Source organism: Myotis davidii, unplaced genomic scaffold (assembly GCF_000327345.1).
Source record: "Myotis davidii unplaced genomic scaffold, ASM32734v1 scaffold238, whole genome shotgun sequence".
NCBI lineage: Eukaryota > Metazoa > Chordata > Mammalia > Chiroptera > Vespertilionidae > Myotis > Myotis davidii.
The window spans coordinates 5998061-6018131 of NW_006293779.1; the positions used below are offsets into that span (position 1 = coordinate 5998061).

At 49.8% G+C, this 20071-nt stretch overlaps 1 protein-coding gene across 1 annotated transcript in view; it reads left to right on the forward strand.

The window, feature by feature from the left end:
• Window positions 1-1117: 1117 nt before the first annotated feature.
• The window catches only part of KIF3C (kinesin family member 3C), a 32185-nt gene continuing 13231 nt past the window's right edge, over window positions 1118-20071 (forward strand). Inside the window, exon 1 of the mRNA XM_006767501.2 lies at window positions 1118-3854. Coding sequence (XP_006767564.1) covers window positions 2319-3854 — 1536 coding nt within the window. The 5' untranslated portion in view covers window positions 1118-2318. The remainder of the gene's footprint in view (window positions 3855-20071) is intronic.

The following is a 20071-nucleotide window of genomic DNA, read 5'->3' on the forward strand; positions in this document are numbered from 1 at the left end:
ACAAGTCTTTTCATTGGTGCAATACTTTATGATTCATTCTTTGAGTCTCACAACCATCCCAGAAGGAGATACTATTTCTTGCCCCCTTTCCAATTTTTCTTAAACAGATGAGGAAACTAAAGCTAGGGCAAGGTAAGTGACTGCCCAGAGTCACACAGTTGGATGAAGAGCAAAACTGGAACTGGAATGTGAGTTTTTTGTTTTATGCAAATCATGTGTCTCTTTCTGCTATGGGAAAGACATTGGTCAGGGAAGACTTCACAGAGGAGGTGCTTGAACTACCCAAGTGTCAGAGCGCCAAGTACACAAGGGGGACAGGGTCCTCTGGGCAAAGGCTCAGAGATGCAACACAGCACAGCCAGTTAAGGAAACAAAACATGGTTGGTTTCTAGAATGTGAACCCGTTGAGGATAAGAAGGTCCAGCTCCTTGAACACCGCCTGGGTTTTAGCAAGCAAGGTTTGAAGGAAGGAATGTCTGGAACACAGACCCTCCATAGGAGAGTAGCTGTGGGGGAGGATAGGATGTTAGGCAAGAGTCAGAAGATGGAGAGCCTTTTATACGATACCAGGGGCCGAGTGCATGAATTCGTGCACCTTGAACAACTGAGCCAAACCGGCTAGGGCACAAGGGCGGGTCTTGGCCCATCCTCCGTACCCCCGCCTGGCCCCTCCCGCCTTGGTCCCCTGTCTGCTGGCAGCCCTGCTCCCACCACCGCTGCTTGCACCCACTGAGAGCAAAGAGTGATTGGGGCCAGCACCAGCAGCGGGTGCTAGTGGGGCTGACTGCTGGCACGGGGCACTGGCAGCGGGTGTGAGCAGGGCCAGCACCGGCAGTAGGTGTGAGCGCCAGGCGGGACCGCAGCACGGGGGAGCAAAGAATTTTCAGTAACCACCAGAAGCTCGCCCCGATGACAGTGACTGGTGTCCCACCTTGCTTGGGCACCCCTGCTCACCTGCTCCACCATCCCACCGCAGCCCAACGCCTGCCATGTTCTGCCCCCTGGTGGTCAGCGCACATCATAGCGACCAGTTGTTCAGGCTATTTGCATATTGCCTTTTATTATATAGGATAGAAGGCTGGTGGAGGAGGAGGGGTGCATGTGGGGAGAGAAGGTGAGGAGAAAATCAGCTGGAAGGTGGCTCCAGGAGAGAGAAGAAGACAGAAGTAAACCAGGGGAGGGCGAGGAAAAGATTAGGAATTAGGGTACCTGGAGACCCTGAAGGGGAGGGGTGACAGGTACCTGTCTGCAGACAGCAAGGCAGGCGCATTGGAGAGACAAGGATGGTGGCTGTGGAGGGAACACATGTGGGTAGTGGGTCACCCCCCTCCCCACACCAGGTAGGCTGAAACCTCAGCAGTCACGCTGGGAGTTTCATGCCAGAGAGGGAGGGGCTTCCCCTGATGTGAGAAGGCAGCAGCAACCTGCCAGATCCGGGTTAACAAAGGCGGGACTACAACTCCCAGCATGCTCGGCTTCGTGGGGTGACGGCGGGCGGTGGCTGCGCTGCCACTCGCCTGGTGGGCGCAGGACCTGAGTCGGCACCAGAGTCTGTCATTCCGGAGGGGTCTAAGGGCGCTGATCGGCGATGCACCCCGGTCCCGGGCGCACTGGCTGCGGCGGACTGGCGCCTCCCGTCCCGCGGCCCCGCCCCGCGCCCCACCCCAGCCCGGAGGCTTAGCTGGGGCCACAGCGCAGCGGCAACATCAGTCTCGCCGCCGCTGCTCCGCCCCATCGCCTTCTGTTTTTCTCTCATTCTCCGGTGGCGGCGGGGAAGGGCAGAGGCGGCAGCGGCAGCAGCGGCGCTGGCTGCAATGAATGACCCCCCAGCTGGGGAGGAGGACTCCAGGTGAGCCTCTGCCCTCAGCAGGGCCGAGACCCCCGGCCGCCCAGGACCCGCAGCCCCCGCCATGGATCCCTAGAGGAGGAGGCTGAGAAGACAGCTCTGCCGCCCACCCCCATCCCATTTTCCTCTTCCTTTATCTCATTGTTGCCGTAGCTGTTTACGCCTGGGCTCTTCTGCCCCAGCATGGGGCAGGCTCCGGGCACTGCCATCCGGCCGGCACTGCTCCCGCGGCTGCCCGGAGATTCTGCCTAATTCTCCCTGTCCAGCCGGTGCAGCGAGGACCAGAGAGCGGAGGAGGCCCGGACTGCAGCGGCGGCGGGGCCACCTCCCAGCATCCCCACCCTGGGAGGCTGCATGCGGATTGAAGAGCGGCGCCTGGGGGCTGGGCCGACCCCGCTGATACCTACCTAGGGAGGGCGCAGGACTGCCCAGCCTACGGACGGGTCCCTGGGGCAGGAAGGACAGGAGCAAGATGGCCAACAAAACCAAGGGCAGTGAGGCCCTGAAGGTGGTGGCCCGGTGCCGCCCCCTCAGCCGGAAGGAGGAGGCTGCTGGTCATGAGCAAATCCTGACCATGGACGTGAAACTGGGCCAGGTGACCCTGCGGAACCCCCGTGCTGCCCTGGGGGAGCTGCCCAAGACCTTCACCTTTGATGCCGTGTATGATGCCAGCTCCAAGCAGGCAGACTTGTATGATGAAACTGTGAGGCCCCTGGTAGACTCGGTGCTTCAGGGTTTCAATGGCACGGTGTTTGCCTATGGCCAGACGGGCACTGGCAAGACCTACACCATGCAAGGGACCTGGGTGGAGCCTGAGCTGCGTGGGGTCATCCCTAATGCCTTCGAGCACATCTTCACCCACATCTCTCGCTCCCAGAACCAGCAGTACCTGGTCCGGGCCTCCTACCTGGAGATCTACCAGGAGGAGATCCGAGACCTGCTCTCCAAGGAGCCTGGCAAGAGGCTGGAGCTGAAGGAAAATCCAGAGACAGGTGTCTACATCAAGGACCTGTCCTCCTTTGTCACCAAGAATGTCAAGGAGATCGAGCATGTGATGAACCTGGGGAACCAGACCCGGGCAGTGGGCAGCACACACATGAATGAGGTCAGCTCCCGCTCCCACGCCATCTTCGTCATCACCGTGGAGTGCAGTGAGCGTGGTTCAGATGGCCAGGACCACATCCGTGTGGGCAAGCTCAACCTGGTGGACCTGGCTGGTAGTGAGAGGCAGAATAAGGCGGGCCCCAACACGGCTGGAGGGGCTGCCACACAGTCCACAGGGAGTGGCAGCGGTGGAGGGGGCGGTGGGAGTGGGGAGAGGCCTAAGGAAGCCTCCAAAATCAACCTCTCGCTGTCTGCCCTGGGCAACGTGATCGCTGCTCTGGCAGGCAACAGGAGCACCCATATCCCCTACCGGGACTCCAAGCTGACCCGGCTGCTCCAGGACTCTCTTGGGGGGAATGCCAAGACCATTATGGTGGCCACGCTGGGGCCAGCTTCTCACAGCTACGATGAGAGCCTCTCTACCCTGCGCTTTGCCAACCGGGCCAAAAACATCAAGAACAGGCCCCGGGTGAACGAGGACCCTAAGGACACACTGCTGAGGGAATTCCAGGAGGAGATTGCCCGCCTGAAGGCCCAGCTCGAGAAGAAAGGGATGCTGGGGAAGCGGCTCCGGAGGAAGAGCAGTCGTAGAAAGAAGGCCGTGTCGGCCCCCGCCGGCTACCCTGAGGGGCCAGTGATCGAGGCCTGGGTGGCCGAAGAGGAGGATGACAACAACAACAACCATCGCCCGCCCCAGCCCATCCTGGACTCAGCCTTGGACAAGAACATGGAGAATTACCTGCAGGAGCAGAAGGAACGGCTGGAGGAAGAGAAGGCAGCCATCCAGGATGACCGAAGCCTGGTCAGCGAGGAGAAGCAGAAGCTGCTGGAGGAGAAGGAGAAGATGCTGGAAGAACTGCGGCGCGAGCAGCAGGCCACAGAGCTGCTCGCAGCCAAGTACAAGGTAAGGTCCCCAAGGAAGCAGGGTCACCCAGAGGTCCCCAGAGGGATCTGAGCTGGCAGGCTTTCCTATGTGGGTCTGTGAGCTGGTTGAAGCAAGGGGTCCCTTCCCAGCACCATACACTGCCCTCCTGCCAAATGCTCCCCTGGAAAAGCCAGGCAAATTCCAGGCTAGCCTCCCTGGAGTACCTAGGCAGACAGACAGGGACACACACACACACACACACACACACACACACACACACGACAAAGCAGACAGTGTCTTAGGCCAATGGACTTGGGCTGGTCTGACCTGCTGCCTGTCAGTCTCTGCTGGTGGCCCCTAGTATCAGTCGGGTCCATGGGGTGGCCAGGCAGGCCCTCAGCCCCATGTGGTTGTGGGTTTTCACTCGTGCATAGCCTCCTCACCTGTGACCTCCTCCCTCTGCTGCACCTTCGAACCTCACACTATTTTAATAGTATCTGACATTTAGAGAGCACTTCACAGTTTATAAAGTGTCCCACATATGTGATCTCGTTTGATCTTTAAAATAGCCATCTGGGGAACTGGTTCTTAAATCCCCATTTTACAGGCGAGGAGCTAAGGCTCAGAGAAGGGACATGACCAAGGTACCATCCTACGAAGTGGCAGAACTGAGCGGGAACCCTTGGGCCTCATGCTCTTCAGTTCTTGGATTGCAAGGTGGGACTAGGAATGGTTCTGCTCCCTGTGAATGAGGTCCATTGGGCCCCTGCGGAGCAGGCCCATTACATGGTATCATTAAGAAGGAGTTTGGGGGATCACGGCAGAGGCGGGAGAGAGTACTTACTGGGCTCTGCACTGGAGACCTGGAGTCTAGTCTCAGTGAGAGACCTTGTGTAAGTGGCTTCCTCTTTTCCTAAAGCCTCCGTTTTTCTTTTTGTAAAATGGAAGGTTGGCCTGGATGATTTCTGAGGCTCTTCCAATCTGCTAATTCTTTGACCTGTATTAACAAACTGAGGCAGAGTAAGGCCTCATCCCTGTAAGAGCCAATTCCCCATTGCCCTGGGAGATATCAGGCCTCAGTGTCCTTCCTGAGCTGTTCCCTCCCTCTGGGAGCCCCCAGGCCTTAGGGGCTAGGCTTAGCTACAGAGGCCCCCGCCTGGCCAGCCACAGACCTGCTAAATTTTAGTGCTGCAGATGCCATAACTCAGTGTTCCTGGCATTTTTAGGTCCCTGGGGCCATCAACACTGGGGGTTGGAAGAGGGTCACAGGGACCCATAGCTGGTCACAGCAGAACATTACTATTTCTTATTCCTTGTTCTCAGGAGTGTGGGCTGGGAACAGGGAAGTCCAGCCTGGAAAGGGAGGGCTGGAGCCTCTGGGGTGGTGACAGATGAGTGGGATGCCATTGTCCGTGATGTGGGGATGTGCTGCTGCACCAGGCGCCCTAGCCTGGCACATTTAGTATTTAATTCGCTTCTCTGAGCTCAGCAAGGGTCATGCCGAGCTGCTTCCTCAGGGGCCTGGCACATTTGGGGCCGTCCTGGGAGAGGCAGGATGTGAAAGGCAGGATGTGTTAGTCAGCTGTCCCTAGGAGGAAGGGAATCCGGGCAGTCTTGTGCTTTCCACTGGGAAATCTTACATGGGCAATCAATCATTGGCTTCACTACCAAGCGCACCTATGCCCACCTGCCATGGCCCTCGCTACCCTTCCCATCCCTACCCCCCTCCATCCTTAAGGCTGAGAAGCCACTGAGGCCAAGAGAGTACCCGAAGCCTACTTCAGCCCTGAGGACATGGGTAGAGGGATGGAGCCAAGCCTCCAGCGGGACCTCCCACTGTGGGGGACTGACCGGCTCCCTCAATAAGATGCTTGGATCTAAGGCAGTGTCGGGGCACAGATAATAGGACAGTCAGGAGACCAGGGTGGCTGATGCCAGAATTTTTGCACCAGAGGCGTAGCCCTCAGAACCCTGTGTTAGAGCTGGCACGGCCTTGGGAAACTGAGGCCAGGACATGCCCAGGGCCCCACAGGTGAGTTAAGGAGAGCCCAAACTATATTTGGCCCAGCCTCTTTCCATTATGCCATAATCCTGACGTTACCTGTGCCACTTGATAATCAGAGTAATTCATTTTTATATAATACTTTGACATCTTGATCTCTTATCATCTTTCCAGCAACCCCAAGAGATGAGTATTATTTCCATTTGGCAGTTAATGAAAACCAAGGCTGGAGCGGTTGAGTGACTGGTGACTCCAGCTGATAAGGGGCAGAGCCAGGACTGGAACCCAGGTTTTCTGATTTCCCCGGTCCTGTGTTCTTCCTAAGTCATCACGGAGCCCTCCATGTTTGCTCACTATGTGACTCAGGGCAAAGGCCTTTGCCTCTCTAGGCCTCAGGTTTCCATTCCCCTAATGAGGAGAAGTCTGACATAGCTCTCTGGGGAGTGGGTAAAATGGACATTGTGTGTCAGGCTTTCAGATATAAGCAAAGGGGGAGGGTGCCTGGGAAATTCCAAGAGGGGAATGATTCCCTATCCTGTGACTTCTTGTCAGACCCAGGCCAGGACAGACAGCAGCAAGCAAGCCGGGAATGGAGACGAGGCAGAGGACCTGCTTATAGGCCCTATGGGGGGTGATTCTGTGGAGGAAGCAATTTGAGGGTCCTTGAGGGACCCACAGGGAAATGAGGAGAGGGACATGTCAGAGATAATCCCAGACCTGCCTCTTTCACAGGGCTGTGCTGAAGACTAAATGAGACCTTTAGTGTGAGGGTATTTGAAATATGTTGAGAGCACCAAATACATGGAGGGCACTAGCAGCCTCGGGTGGCTTCTGTCTGCCAAGCAGGGGGTCCAGTGATCTCCAGGACTGACATCTTTGTTGTTAGCTTAACTCCTTCCTCCCTTCCTTCCTTCCTTTGCCATCCCGGCTGCCTTGCCATAACCCTGAAGCCCTAGTAGCAGGGCCAGGCAAGATGATGGATTGAGGAGGCAAGGGGAGACCAGATCAAAAGGCGAGAGCTTGGGTCCCTCCTGGAAATGAGCTGAACTGGTGCCCACTTTCTGAGTAATAGCACCAACTCCCCTTCTCGCCTCCCCCCCATTCCCTTTTTCCAGTTCACACTACCCTCTGGAGGCAGCTAAGCAATAGCTGATGCGACCCAGTGCCCTCATTCACTCTCTTTGACTCATCTAACCGTCTGCCTTGCCTGCTTTTCCTGCCTGCCACCCCCAGGCTCCCTGTTCCCTTTGTTCTCCCCTCACTGTGTACAAACACCATGCCTGTCTCCTTAGAGTCTCCTTTCATATTTACCGTGGACCTTGGGGGATGTTAGAGTGCACAAATGTGTGAGGGTGTGTGATTGTGAGCAGTGCGCTGTTACTGTCCATCATTAGCCATCCATACTTACGTATATCACCGGGGGCTTGGATAGCTGACTAGGCCTGGGAGGGAGGGGTGTAAAGTACCAGACAGACCTGCACTGAGGTTGGCTCTGCACAGTGAAAATGCAAGTGTTTGTGCACACACAGTGCACATACTGCAATGATGATGGATGCATGCAGCTTGACTGGGAGAAGGCCTACTTTACTAAATTTAATTGTGCAAGAAATTTTTTAAAAATAATATTTTAGCCGTAACTGGTTTGGCTCAGTGGATAGAGCGTCAGCCTGTGGACTCAAGGGTCCCAGGCTCGATTCCGGTAAAGGGCATGTACCTTGGTTGTGGGCACATCCCCAGTAGGAGGTGTGCGGGAGGCAGCTGATTGATGTTTCTCTCTCATCGATGTTTCTAACTCTCTATCTCCCTCCTTTCCTCTCTGTAAAAAATCAATAAAATATATTTAAAAAAAAAAAAAAGAAATGGCCCTGGGTCTGGTGGAGTCAGACCTTGAAGTGTAATTAAGTTAATAACAATGTACCTACCTATATAGTTTAAGTTTAAAAATTTGTCTCTCAAAAAAAAATTTCAATCATTGTACTGTTGATATTTGGCTCTGTTGACTAATGAGTTTGCCGACCACTGTCCTGGTCTATAGGTTGATGCTCAACCACTGAGCTACGCCAGCCAGGGAAGAACCTTTTTTTAAAATGGCTTTTAATTTTAAACTTCAGTTTTTGAGGGATTGGACTAGACGATTTCTAAAACTTTGATTCTAGATACATTGAGGGAAAGGAGGGTGTTTGGGGAGGCAAAGGCAACAGATGACACAAAATGCAGGCTCCATCTGAAGAGAGTGGAAGAGGTAGAAACAGCAACACTGCTTGTTGATCCCCAAGTAAGAAGGTTTGGCGGGAAAATGGGGGTCTTGGCTAGAGCCCAGTTCTCTGTGGGTGTGGAAGAGACCCTACAGCCCAGAAGTCAGAAGGATGAGGTCACTGCAGGGAGCACAAACTGCATTGACTTGTTATCATCTCCTTTGTGGGTCCCTCTTCTTCCTCCCACCTCTCAGCATCGGAATGAGCCATCAATGGATACGTAAGAGAGGGACTTTTAAACCTGAGAAACAACAGTCATAGCACGAATAATCCCATTTACCTAACATTCACTAGATGCCAAGCACTGTATTATCTGTTATATACAAATTGTCTCATTTAATCCCCATAAGCACCTTCCAAGAAAGGTCTTGTGACTTTCCATTTCATAGATGAGAAAACTGAGACCCACTAAGGTTCAGTAACTTGCCCAAAGCCTCAGGGTTTGTATATGGCACTTCTAGTTGAGACCCGGTTGGTTTGACACAAAATTTGATCCACTTTCATGCTTAAAGAATTAGGAATATCAGGCTTGGAACTGGTTGCTGGGAAGGTAGTGAAAAATGACAGGAGCTGGTGACAAAATCCAATGGCCAGCTTATGACACGCAGTGAGTTTAGGAGCAAGCACAAGACTGGAAACGGAGATTGGGGCCCATCTTCAGAAGAAGGCTGGAATGAAACCTATGGCTTCTTGTTCTTGGCATTCTCTCCCTCTATGTAAGCGACTCCCAGATTGAGGTCTCCTGTTCTGGTCTCTCTGCTGACCTTATTTTGTAGAGCATTGTATTCAGGGCACAGGCATCAGAGTCAGGCAGGCCTGGGTTGAGTGACTTACTAGTTCTGAGGCCTCAGGGTTTTTTTGTTTTTCAGTTTTTTCATCTATAAAATAGGGTGATACTAGTACCTATGCCATAGTGCTATTGAGAGCATTAAATGAGATAAGCACTTTGCATAGTTCCTGGCATGTAAGTGGTCAGTAAGTAACAACTGTTTATTAGTGTTACCGCCAACTGTCCAATGGATGTTTTCACTCGGCCACCTTCCTCATATGTCAAACACGTCACATTTTACTCTGCATTCAAAGCCCGCCAGAGTCTGACTGCAATATATCTCTTCAATCTTCCTGCCCAAGCAAGCTACTCCAATAGGCTAACCTCACAGCCAGCTGGTCTACCCCTATCCTCTTACCCTAAATGTGCCTCACTGCCCTTTGGCTGATCGCAGTGTTTTTATATCCTGGGTAATAAGGGAATTATGGGAGTAAATTCAGCTCAATGTAAAGAAGAACTTTTTAGCAGTTAGAATTGTGCTGTTTCAAAAGGCAGTGACTCCCATCTCTGGATGTGTGTTCAAGGAGAAACTGAATGTCAGAGGTGCTCTAAAGGGATCCGTGTATAAGAAACGCCATTGAACTGGATGACCGCCAGAGTTTCTTCCTCTTAAAAGCCCTTCATTGTGAGGATAACATTTTCTAGAGTAAAACATAAAATGTTTCATTGTTTTGAAAATTAAAATTAGAGGGTTTAAATTTTAATGTATGAATTCGACCAATAATGAAAGATAATTTTTTTAGCTTTCTACCATGGCCAATTAGAGAAAAACAAGGCAAAGAAGAGCAGAAAGAGAACATGAGGAGAAGGACAGAAAAGAAATAGAGGCGGGCAGTGAAGAGGGGAAAGAGAAATAGAGTCATAGAGTCAGGGTGAAAAGAGAGCGAGTGGGTAAAGGGTAGGGTTTCTGGGAGAAGAAACCCCAATTGGGAAAACATAGTGTAGAGGAGAGAGTTAAATACTCAGTGCCATTCCACTGTCCTGATCTTGACGTTAGTCTCCAAATAGGGCTAGACCCAGTTTCCAGAGACCCCCCAATAATATAGGGAGCATCTAATTTTCCAAAGCTGGTCTGGTTCCATCCACATGTCCCCAAGGACACCAGCCCCATACTAGATACTGAGGTTTATGGGGCTGGGTGATCAGGGATTGTGTGCACCCCCACCCAATCGGAGTCAGCCATGACCCTTGAGAGAAGCCTCATGATAAGTGGCCAGTGCTCCAAGCTGTGTCTGGCATCAGAGTCCATGGCCTCTTGGCGTTGATGGAAGCAGTGACTTATACTCCTTCTCTTCCCTGGCGGTGTGATCAGTTAACAGAATTGTCATAAGCTGGGGCATTTTGTCACGATTTGACCAGCAGGAGGTATATAAAACTAATACATTTCCATAGAGGTTCTGGGCTTCAAGTTATGTGGAGGCTCAGCAGGCCTTTTGGTCAAGTGTTGGGTTTCTGTTGATATGTGTTGGCTGGATGAGCATATTATCGTATTGCCCTGAGTCATTTTTTCAGCCCCGGATAGTGCTAGATTGGATGAAGTGGCTGTGATAGTGCTCTCATTGTGCACTGAGGACTAGGAGGAAGGGCCCGGAATTCAGCTAGAGAAGGGCATTCCTAAAAAAACTGCTGCGGCTGGCCAGTCTGGAGCACTTCTAAGAGCGGCTGAACCAGGAGGCCTGTCTGAGTGGATAAGAGAACGGTCTTCTTCCCACAGGTCCTTCAGCCCTGCAGGCCATGCAAGACAGACCTCTATGCTCATAGCCTGTAGGGCACCTGCCCTTGTGGTTTGGTGTATCTAGAATTTTTAATATCCGGAGACATTTCTGGTCATTAACTCCTAGTCAGACTGAAGTGTTACTTTTGAGTTGTCTCCTTTTTCTCCCAGATGTACTCACCGGAAGGAGTACCAGGCCCTGAGATGAATTGTTTCTATAGCGCTAGGTAATTCAGTCTTTCTCCTCGAGGTGCGCCAGCAGAAAAATAATCACAACAAGAATAATGGTAGCTACCATTTCTTTAGTGCATGCTTAATGCCAACCACTCTGCTCTATTATGTGCATTGTTGTTTTCAATCCTCACAATAGTACCATAAGAAGTAGTACTATTTTAATCTCCATGTGACAAATGAGGACACTGAGGCACATTAAGGAAGAAACAACCCATAGTCACATGCCTAGGAAGTGTTAGGGCCAGAATATGAGCCTATGTCCAAAGCCCATGTTCTTAACCTCCACAGTGTACTATGAACTCAGAAAAGAAGGATTTAAGCCAGATCTCCCTGGGAGCTCTTGTCTGCTGAGATGCTTAACTCATCTGCCTTTTTGTGTGATGCAAGCCCCTGGCCCCTCACCTCAGCCGAGCGTCACTCATTCCTATAATCAACAAATCTTTCGGAGTAGCCATGGCCAAGAACATAAACCAGTAGATATAGTTAACTTTGGTTTTAAATTAAAGTTCCTAGCCCGGCTGGTGTTGCTCAGTGGTTGAGCTTCGACCTATGAACCAGGAGGTCACGGTTCAATTCTTGGGTTAGGGCACATGTCTGGGTTGCAGGTTCGATCCCAATAGTCAGGAGGCAGCCAACCGACAATTCTCTCTCATCATTGATATTTCTATCTCACCCTCTTCCTTCCTCTCTCTGAAATCAATAAAAATATATTTATAAACAAATAATAATAAAATAAAGTTTTTAGAAAGAATCACAATAAGTCACTAATAGCAATTATCTCTAAGGATTTCAATAGGAAGGGATACTTTTATTTTTTTACTTTATACTTTTATTTTTTTTATAGCAAGCATATATTACTTTGCTAACTAAACAAAATCTAATCTAAATTTTTGAAGGGAGAAAACGTATAAAAACAAATGTGTTCACACCTGATTGGAAGTTTTAAAGGTAATGCATAATTGAGGGAAATCCAGGGTTGATAATAATACTCAATAATACCCAGTTATTGGTAATCTGGTGATCTTGGACAAGTCAGTCCCCTCCCAGGGACTGTAAAAAGTAATCAGTAGATGTTTCCTTGCTTTCTGCACCATTTGCTGATTCGCCTTGGAAGCAGTGGGTCAGGAGCCCAGGATTAGAGATCCGCCTGAATGGGGGGCAGTGAGAGCTGGAGGAATGACCGAGCACCGTCTGGCAGCTGGAGGCTGCATGATGTGGGACTACCCCCTAAGCCCTTTGGACCTGTAAAACGCTGAGCCTGTACTTTATGCATCCTTAGGTCTCACCCAGTTCTGACACTGTAGCATTCTATTGTCTGGCTGGATTTGCATCCCTGGTGCTGAAGAGAAACCTTGCAGAATACCACAAAGAAGGGAATTAGGGGAGAATGATGAAGGTCAGGACTGAAGTAGATGGGCTGGCTTTTTTCTTCCTGCTTTTCTTCAAGGTGAACTGAAGCACTCTGGGCATCCGTCCCCTGCCTGTCCAGTATGAGGCTGGAGTAGAGTCCAGCTCACCTCACTCTCCAGCCCATATGTTTCCTGATCTTTAACTGTCCTTGCTTCTTGATGAGACTCCTGATTTGTGTCCAATCCCAGGACAGAGAATCACTGAAAATAGCACTCTTCTTCCTTCACCATTTTCTCTTTCATTTCTTCTTCCCTTCTTGCTGGCTTCTCCAGATCGACAACCAGGAAGCCGCCAAAGGAGAAATAGCCTGTGGTGATGGGGATAACTGTTTCCTAAGAGACTGTTGTGCAAATTGTTTTGTTTCGCTCTTTGTGATGAGTGGTGGGTAAATGTCCATTAGATACTGAAACAGCAAATAAGCACTGATGTTTGATTGCTTTATCATTTACCAAGTGCTTTCACAACAACTTCCCAACTCACCATTTTCACCCAAAGCCTGCAAGGTAGTGGGGATTCTCCCCATATTACAGATGAGAAAACTGAAGTCCAGGGCCCGATGCCTTAGCAAACAGGGTGGCAGAGTGTGACAAGGAGCCAGGCTGTCTTTCGCAGCAGTCTTTTAAAAATATATTATTATTATTGATTTCAGAGAGGAAGAGAGAGAGAGAGAGAGAGAGAGAGAGGAAAGAGAGAGAGATCAGTGATGAGAGAGAATCATTGATTGGCTGCCTCTTGCACACCCCACAGTGGGGATCGCGCCCCCAACCCAGGCATATATCCTGACCAGGAATCGAACCATCACAGGTTGATGCTCAACCACTGAGCCACGCCGGCCGGGCTCCCAGCACTCTTTATGTCATTTTACCCTGGAACTTGTGAGGTGGCCCTTCCCACGAGCATTCCAGGTTTGAGCTTCTCTTAGGGATGCTAAGGACAGCCTCCCCCAAGCTCCTAGCTAAAAACTCTAACCTACTCATCTCAGAGCCTCACAAAAGCAGAAGCATTCTCAGCACCCTGCCTGGAAGAGGAAGAAAAGGAGCTCTGAGCTTTTCTGATGGTTCCCGAGTTGACAGAGGTGCAAATACCAAATGTGGCTTCTCTCCAAGGTGCCTTCCTGCCTGAACCTGGGAGAAAGCTGTGAAAGACGGGAAAGGACACTGGATTTAGAATTTGGAGGCTGGTGTTCAAATATCACTTCTGCCAACTACTGGCACCTTAACCTTGTGCAAGTCACTTCACATGTCTGAGCCTGCGTTTTCTCTTATGTCGAATGGGGATCATATTCGTTATCTCATAAGGTTACTTTGATGATTAATGTAAAAAGGACCTAGCCCAGCTGCAGGCACATGGCAACTTGTATCTGAGATTCCTGGCTCCTGCAGAATGTCACAGATTAGCTGGCAGTGGCAGGGAAGAGCCCCTTTGGCTTCTCTGTCCTTGTAAATTATACTTGATGGTATCTCCTCAGAAGAGTGGCTGGCTGGGCCTGGCTGTCTCCATTCTGGCTTTCCGGATCAGCACTTAATGAGTGCTGTGGCCTCCTTTCTCCACCTTCTGGTTTTATACTCCAGTTGCTTCTGGAACAGGAAAAGGTGAGCCTCTGAATATCCCAAGCTATGTGTGCAAGCGAACATGGTCCCTCTGGTGATCTCGGCAGTTAACTGCCTTAGCACCTGACCTGCCTCTAACACCTGGAATCAGGATTTGGCTCAGTAGTTGAGCATCGACCTATGATCCAGGAGGTCATGGTTCAATTCTTGGGCAGGACACCTACCTGGGTTACAGGCTCAATCCCCGATACGGCGCATGTCAAAGACAGCCCATCACTGATTCTCTTTCATCATTGATGTTTGTCTCCCTCTCTCTCTCCCTCTCTGAAATCAATAATTTTTTTTAAAGACTCAGATCAAATTGGGTGATTATCTGGAAAGTGCATAGTCAATATAGGAGCAAATACACTTAAAGATTCCTTGATTATGAACTGTGGGCTTAAAGTACACCATCTCTGGGCCTCAGTTTCTTTATCTGTAAAGCCAAAGCGTTTAGGGTTGATGATTCCCTGAGGTCAGCTAGTTAGCATGTGATTTGTATCCCTCTGTCCAGAGTCAGACCATGGTGCCTGGAACTCCCAACCTGTCTCTCCTGCCCCCGCTGCCCCTGCTGGCCTCTTAGCTACACTGGATGTATTTAGAACCAGCCGGACTAAACCCAGTTCTGTCCACAGGCTTCACCCACCGGTACTCCTTTGTCCAAGAGATCACAAAGGCAGAAACTCGGGCAGCTCAGAGCTCCAGAGAACCTTTCCTGGGGACTAGGAAGCCCATATTTCCTGCCTTTCTGCTTACTAACCCCAGCCTGAAGTGGGCCTAGGCACTGGAGGCATCCTGTCCCTCCCTGCTCTCCGTAGGTGATAGTTAAGGATAGGGATCTCTGAGGAAAAGGAGAAGGTGGCCACTGGTATCCTCAGAGAAATGGGGAAAAAAACAAAAGCAAGAAAAAAAGCCTGTTTCTAAGCAAAGAATTGAAGCTCATGCATGACATATTTCAGAGCGTGGGGGTGAAGCAGACGGCATGAATTGAGACTGAGGAGAGGGAGGGGGCTGAGACCTTGCACCTGAATGGAGGCCCACCCACAGATTTCGTGCCAGGGCCCACCCCCTCTCCTAGCACAATACAGGTTCTGTCGGGCAGGCGTGGCTGATAGTGTGGGCTGGGCAAGTGGGCAAGGTTTGGCGAGTAACCGATAAGGCAGATTCAGTTGTCATTCAGACCACATCTGTGCTGGGTTCTGGCAGAGCAGGCAGAGAAACACTGAGGCAGTGAACAAACAGAGTGGGGTGATAATGGGCCGTCAGGCATCGTCCAGGAATTCTCTTGATGGAGTCCAGGCTCAGCCAGAAGGAGAGGCCCTAAAGAAGAGGTCCATAACCAAGGTGGATGAGCAAGAACCAACACAGAACCCAGTCCTGGGAATCTTGTCATGGGGATGAGGGCCTTGTAGTCTTGGCTTATGCATCAAATTCCAGGCCTGATTAGCAGCTCAAATTCTGGCTCATAATGTCCACATGGGTTGGTTACCTCGTTCTTGAACCAATTTGGGCATTGTCAGGCAGAATGTTGAATGAGGAGAGCGTGGTACTAGGTGTGGTTAGGTAGAAAAGTGGTTACATAAACAATTGTTTTGAGTCAGAGATCCACCTCCTCACTTAAAAATTACCCCCAAAAAGCATAAAAGTGTATCTTGTAAAAGGGGATATCAGGCCTCTCAGGTATAGGAGTATAAAGTAAGTAGGGAGGCTCAATTTTATATCTCTTATTATAGACAATTAAAAAATAATAAGAACTCATGCATATGATATTCTAATGAATTATTATTGCTGGCAGTAGTTTAAGTGGTATGAACCATTAGAAAGGTAACTTGACAGTATGTTCTAAGATACCCAAATTACTTGTAACCCTTTACCCACCCCTGAAATTTCCTTCTAAGAAAGTCACCTAAAAAGGCAGCAAATTATATGGACAGGGATGTTTATTGCACACATTGTAAACAACCAATAATAATCTTATAATGGGCATTAATTAGATATATATTATAAATTATCCACTCTAAATATTATGCAGTCATTAAATTTACAATCATCAGCATTGTAACAGACAATGCTTGAAATATTTGATAAAGTGGAAATAGCAGGACATAAGCTTGTATTTATGCCATGAAAAAATGATGTGTGCATATGGAAAATTTGATAAAAACAGGGATATAACCGAAGCTGATTAGCTTTGGTGAGAAAAATGTGAAGTATTTTCTCATATTATTTTTCTGGTTATTTTTCTGTTAGTGCTTTTCTTTTTGAAAGGAGGGGAAGACAATAAAAGGTTAAAAAATGTCCCCAGAATTCCTTAATAAACTGTTTAAGTATTTATTCTATTTTAAAAAATATATTTTTATTGATTTCAGAGAGAGAGAGGACGAGAAAGATAGAAACATCAATGATGAGAGAGAATCATTGACTGGCTGCCTCCTGCACACCCCACACTGGGGACTGAGCCCATAACCCGGCAAGTGCCCTGACCAGGAATAGAACCGTAACCTCTTGGCTCACAGGTCGACGCTCAACCACTGAGCCACACCGGCTGGGCATAAACTGTTAAGTATTTGATTTTATGCTCCTGAGATGCCAGATTCCATAAATGTATCACCCGTAAACAGTAGAACTTCCCTTTGTTTCTCTTAAAAACTCAAGGTGTAAGCTCTTACTTTGTGTACCAGGACGGATTGGAAAGGTCTGGCTCTTTGCTTTTCACACCTTTCTTGATTGTATGGTTTCCAGGCCTATCCTCTCACCTTCCTTTGTCTTTGCAGAATAGAGTCCTATTTTTTAAAGTCTCTCAGAATAGCCCTTCTCTGAATGGGTTTAGCCGCCTTCCTCTGGATCTCTTGCCTGCGTGTCCCCAGAGATACAGGGAGGGAACTGTGCACAGTACTCCAGATTCAGCTTTGTCGTGGTTTTATATTTGGATAGAATGCTTGTTGTTTTGTTTCTAAAAAGCCTTCAGGATGGTGGCTGGCCAGATGCGGTTGGCTTTTTTAGCTGTGGCAGCATATTAAGCCAATGCCTTCTGGGAACAATAGAGATCGATTCTCTACTCCCCTGCCCCCGCTTCTGGCTTATCACTGATTGCGCATAGCTACCCTTTAATGAGTGGGGCTAGAAGTACTTTTTTCCAAACTGTAAAACTATCCTTGAAGCTTATCTGCCATTTTTTTGTCGGCTCACCCAGCCTAGAGATTCCCCTGTGCGCTACCACCGGGAAGGATGTGGGAGCATCTGTGAAGCTGGGCATTTCATTTCACCAGTGCACGCTTTCCAACGGAGATCAGTGCCCCCAACATTTAACGTTTGAACACTTTTCCATCTCGAGGGACGCCATGTATTTGTTTCCTTTTGTTAATCCACCTTTCAGTTATGAGAAAACATTTCCCTTTCTCCATCTCCTCACCCACCATGTAACTTTGAATAACCTCTGATGAAGAACCTTGCCAGGAGCATTTTAACCTCTAAAATTCTGGCCACTGGCTTCCCCACGAATGGTAATGACCTTGGGGATTAGTCAGATATGATTTTCTCTTGCTGGACACATGTTGCTTTTCTTTTAGCAGGTTCTGCTTCCTGGAGCACTCAACACAATGTCTGCAGTAGAAAGAACATGGGCTTTGGAGCCAGGCCAACTTGGGTCTGGATTCTCCATTTATATTTAATGTCCATGATGTGACCTTGGATGGATTACTTAACCTCTCTGTGTTTTCATTGGAAAAATGATGGTGCTAATAATATGCCCCTTAAAATCACCTGGGATCTCGTTACAATGCAGTTGTTTTTTTTTCCACTGGGTCTGGTAGGACCTGAGATTCTGCATTTTAACAAGCTCCCAAGTAATGCTGACTCAGGAGACTTCAAAAAGCAGCCATTCTCAAATTCGACTGCGCCGTGAAATCACCTGGGAACCTTTCAAAACCACCAGTGCTTGGACCTCACCCCCTGCCCTCTCTCCCCCATTCCAGTTTAACTGGCAGTGGGGTGTAGCCTGGGCACTGGGTTTTCTCAAAGATGATTCTAATATACATGGAAGTTTGAGACCCACTGCTTAAAGGGGGATGTGATGTGATGTGATGTGATGTGATGTGATGTGATGTGATGATGTGATGTGATGTGATAAACCCGGCACGTAGTAGGTACAAAGAAAATAATGGGTTTCTTCCTCCTGGTTGCCTGTCCTGTGCTTCCCACTCTCCACCCCAGTGCCCAGTCTTTAAATCAGGCAGGAAACAACAGGGCAGCTACTGTTGTTGGGTCTTTGCTAGAGCCCCTGTCCTAGTTCTCACAGCTGTGAGTGGAAGGGACTGGGATAATGCGGTGGGCCTGGCACTGGGAATTTAAAAGAGCCTCAGCTTTCATAAAAAAAAATGCCCCCTCCTCCCGCCCAGCCAGTCCCTTCTACAGGTGCCCAAGAGGCCCAGACCCTGCTGCTCTGCCCTTTGGCCCTGCAACAGTGAGTGTGGATTGGTCCGTTGAAGCTGGGATGAGAGAGCCCAGAGAAAGGACCTGGAACCCCCCCTCTGGAGCAACCCCACGGCTTCCTTTCAGTTCATCAAACATTGATTGGGCCCTTACTCTGTGCCTAGCCCTGTGCTAAGCCCTGACACTGACATCTGATGAGACATGATTCCTGCCCTGAAGCAGCTCTCAGGAGAGGCAGAACGTGAACCAATAGTGGGATGTGACAGCAGAGCAGCAGGAAGGTGTCCTGGTTATTGAGGAGGTCAGAGGAGGGAATGTGCAGATTGGAGGGAATCAGAGGAAAGTCCCAAGATGCTCAAGCTGCGTCTTTGCAGAAGTAGCGGTTTTCTGGGTGGACGTGGCGTGGGAAGAGAGAGCAGCGTGGTGGGAAGGCTTGGCACATCCTGGGAGCTGGGAGAGCACAGAGCACACCATGGGGGCGGGGAGTAAGCGGTAAGAGGAGACTGGGAGGCTAGGCCAGCCCACTGGCCTGTCACCAATATTACACAGACACTTGGGTGTCTATCCCGTAAGGAGTGCATGAGTTTGCAGCAGAGGAGAGGCACACACAGGCTTGTGTTTCTGATGGCTCCTCTGAGTGTCGTGTGGAGATGGATGAAAGGGGAAACTGAGGCAGTGACTCACTCATGGCAGTGGTCCAGATGAGCCCTGAGGATCGCAGTGAAGTCAGAGGATGAAAAGAATAGAATGGTGTGGGCCACACCAAGAAGACAGACCTGATGGGATTTGAGGACTGGCCGATGTTGGGAGGCGTGTGAGATGCAGGGTGGGCACTCACTCAGGTGAGGTAGGCAAGGTGCCTAGGGCACAGAATGTAAGGAGTTGCTCGCCCACCTTGAGTGAAAGGGAAGTCTAGGATGAGTTCAGGCCTGTGATCTATGGTGGGGTGAATGGTGAGACATTAACCACAAGCAGGGCCTGGGAAGGTTCAAGTGCAGCAGGTGGCTGTGGTGTGGTAGCGAGGACAGGCAGCTACTGGAGGGCGCCTTTCCCTGCAGCAGCTCTCTCCTTGGCCTCAAGGCTGCATGGGGCTGCTCTAACTGACCCAACTTTGCTCAGTGTCCTCTGGTACCTTCACATAGTTCAACCTCTGACCTCCCAAATGCACCCTTAACCTCTGCCTTGCTCTGTCCCCAGTGGATGGGGTCTCATAGGTGGCATAGGGGACCCCTTCTGACAGCACCCACTGCTTTGAAAGTGCTCAGGCAGCTCAGCTGGTTCCACTGGGAAAAATTCCAGTGGGGAGACAGCCAATGTTTCCTGGTGGCTCAAGGTGATTTCAACCTTCCAGGAAGCCTGGGATGAAATCAGAGGACAGCTGGAGTGCCCTGGGGCAGCATCTCTGACTAGCAACAATGAAAATGCATTTCATGTAGCCCTAGCCGCTTTGGCTCAGTGGATAGCGCGTCAGCCTGCGGACTGAAGAGTCCCAGGTTCAATTCCAGTCAAGGGCACAGGCCCGGGTTGTGGGCTTGATCCCCAGTGTGGGGCATGCAGAAGGCAGCCTATCAATGATTCTCTCTCATCATTGATGTTTCTATCTCTCTCTCCTTTTCCCTTTCTCTCTGAAATAAATATATATTTTAAAAAAAGAAAGTGCATTTCATGTAGTCACAATTTACACAGCTCACACAAATCTGTTACCATTTAAGCTTCAGAGTCAGCAGGCACCCATGGAATGTCTGTGCCAAGCACTGGGCTAGGAGCTTCCACAGTGAGACCAGGAGTGGGG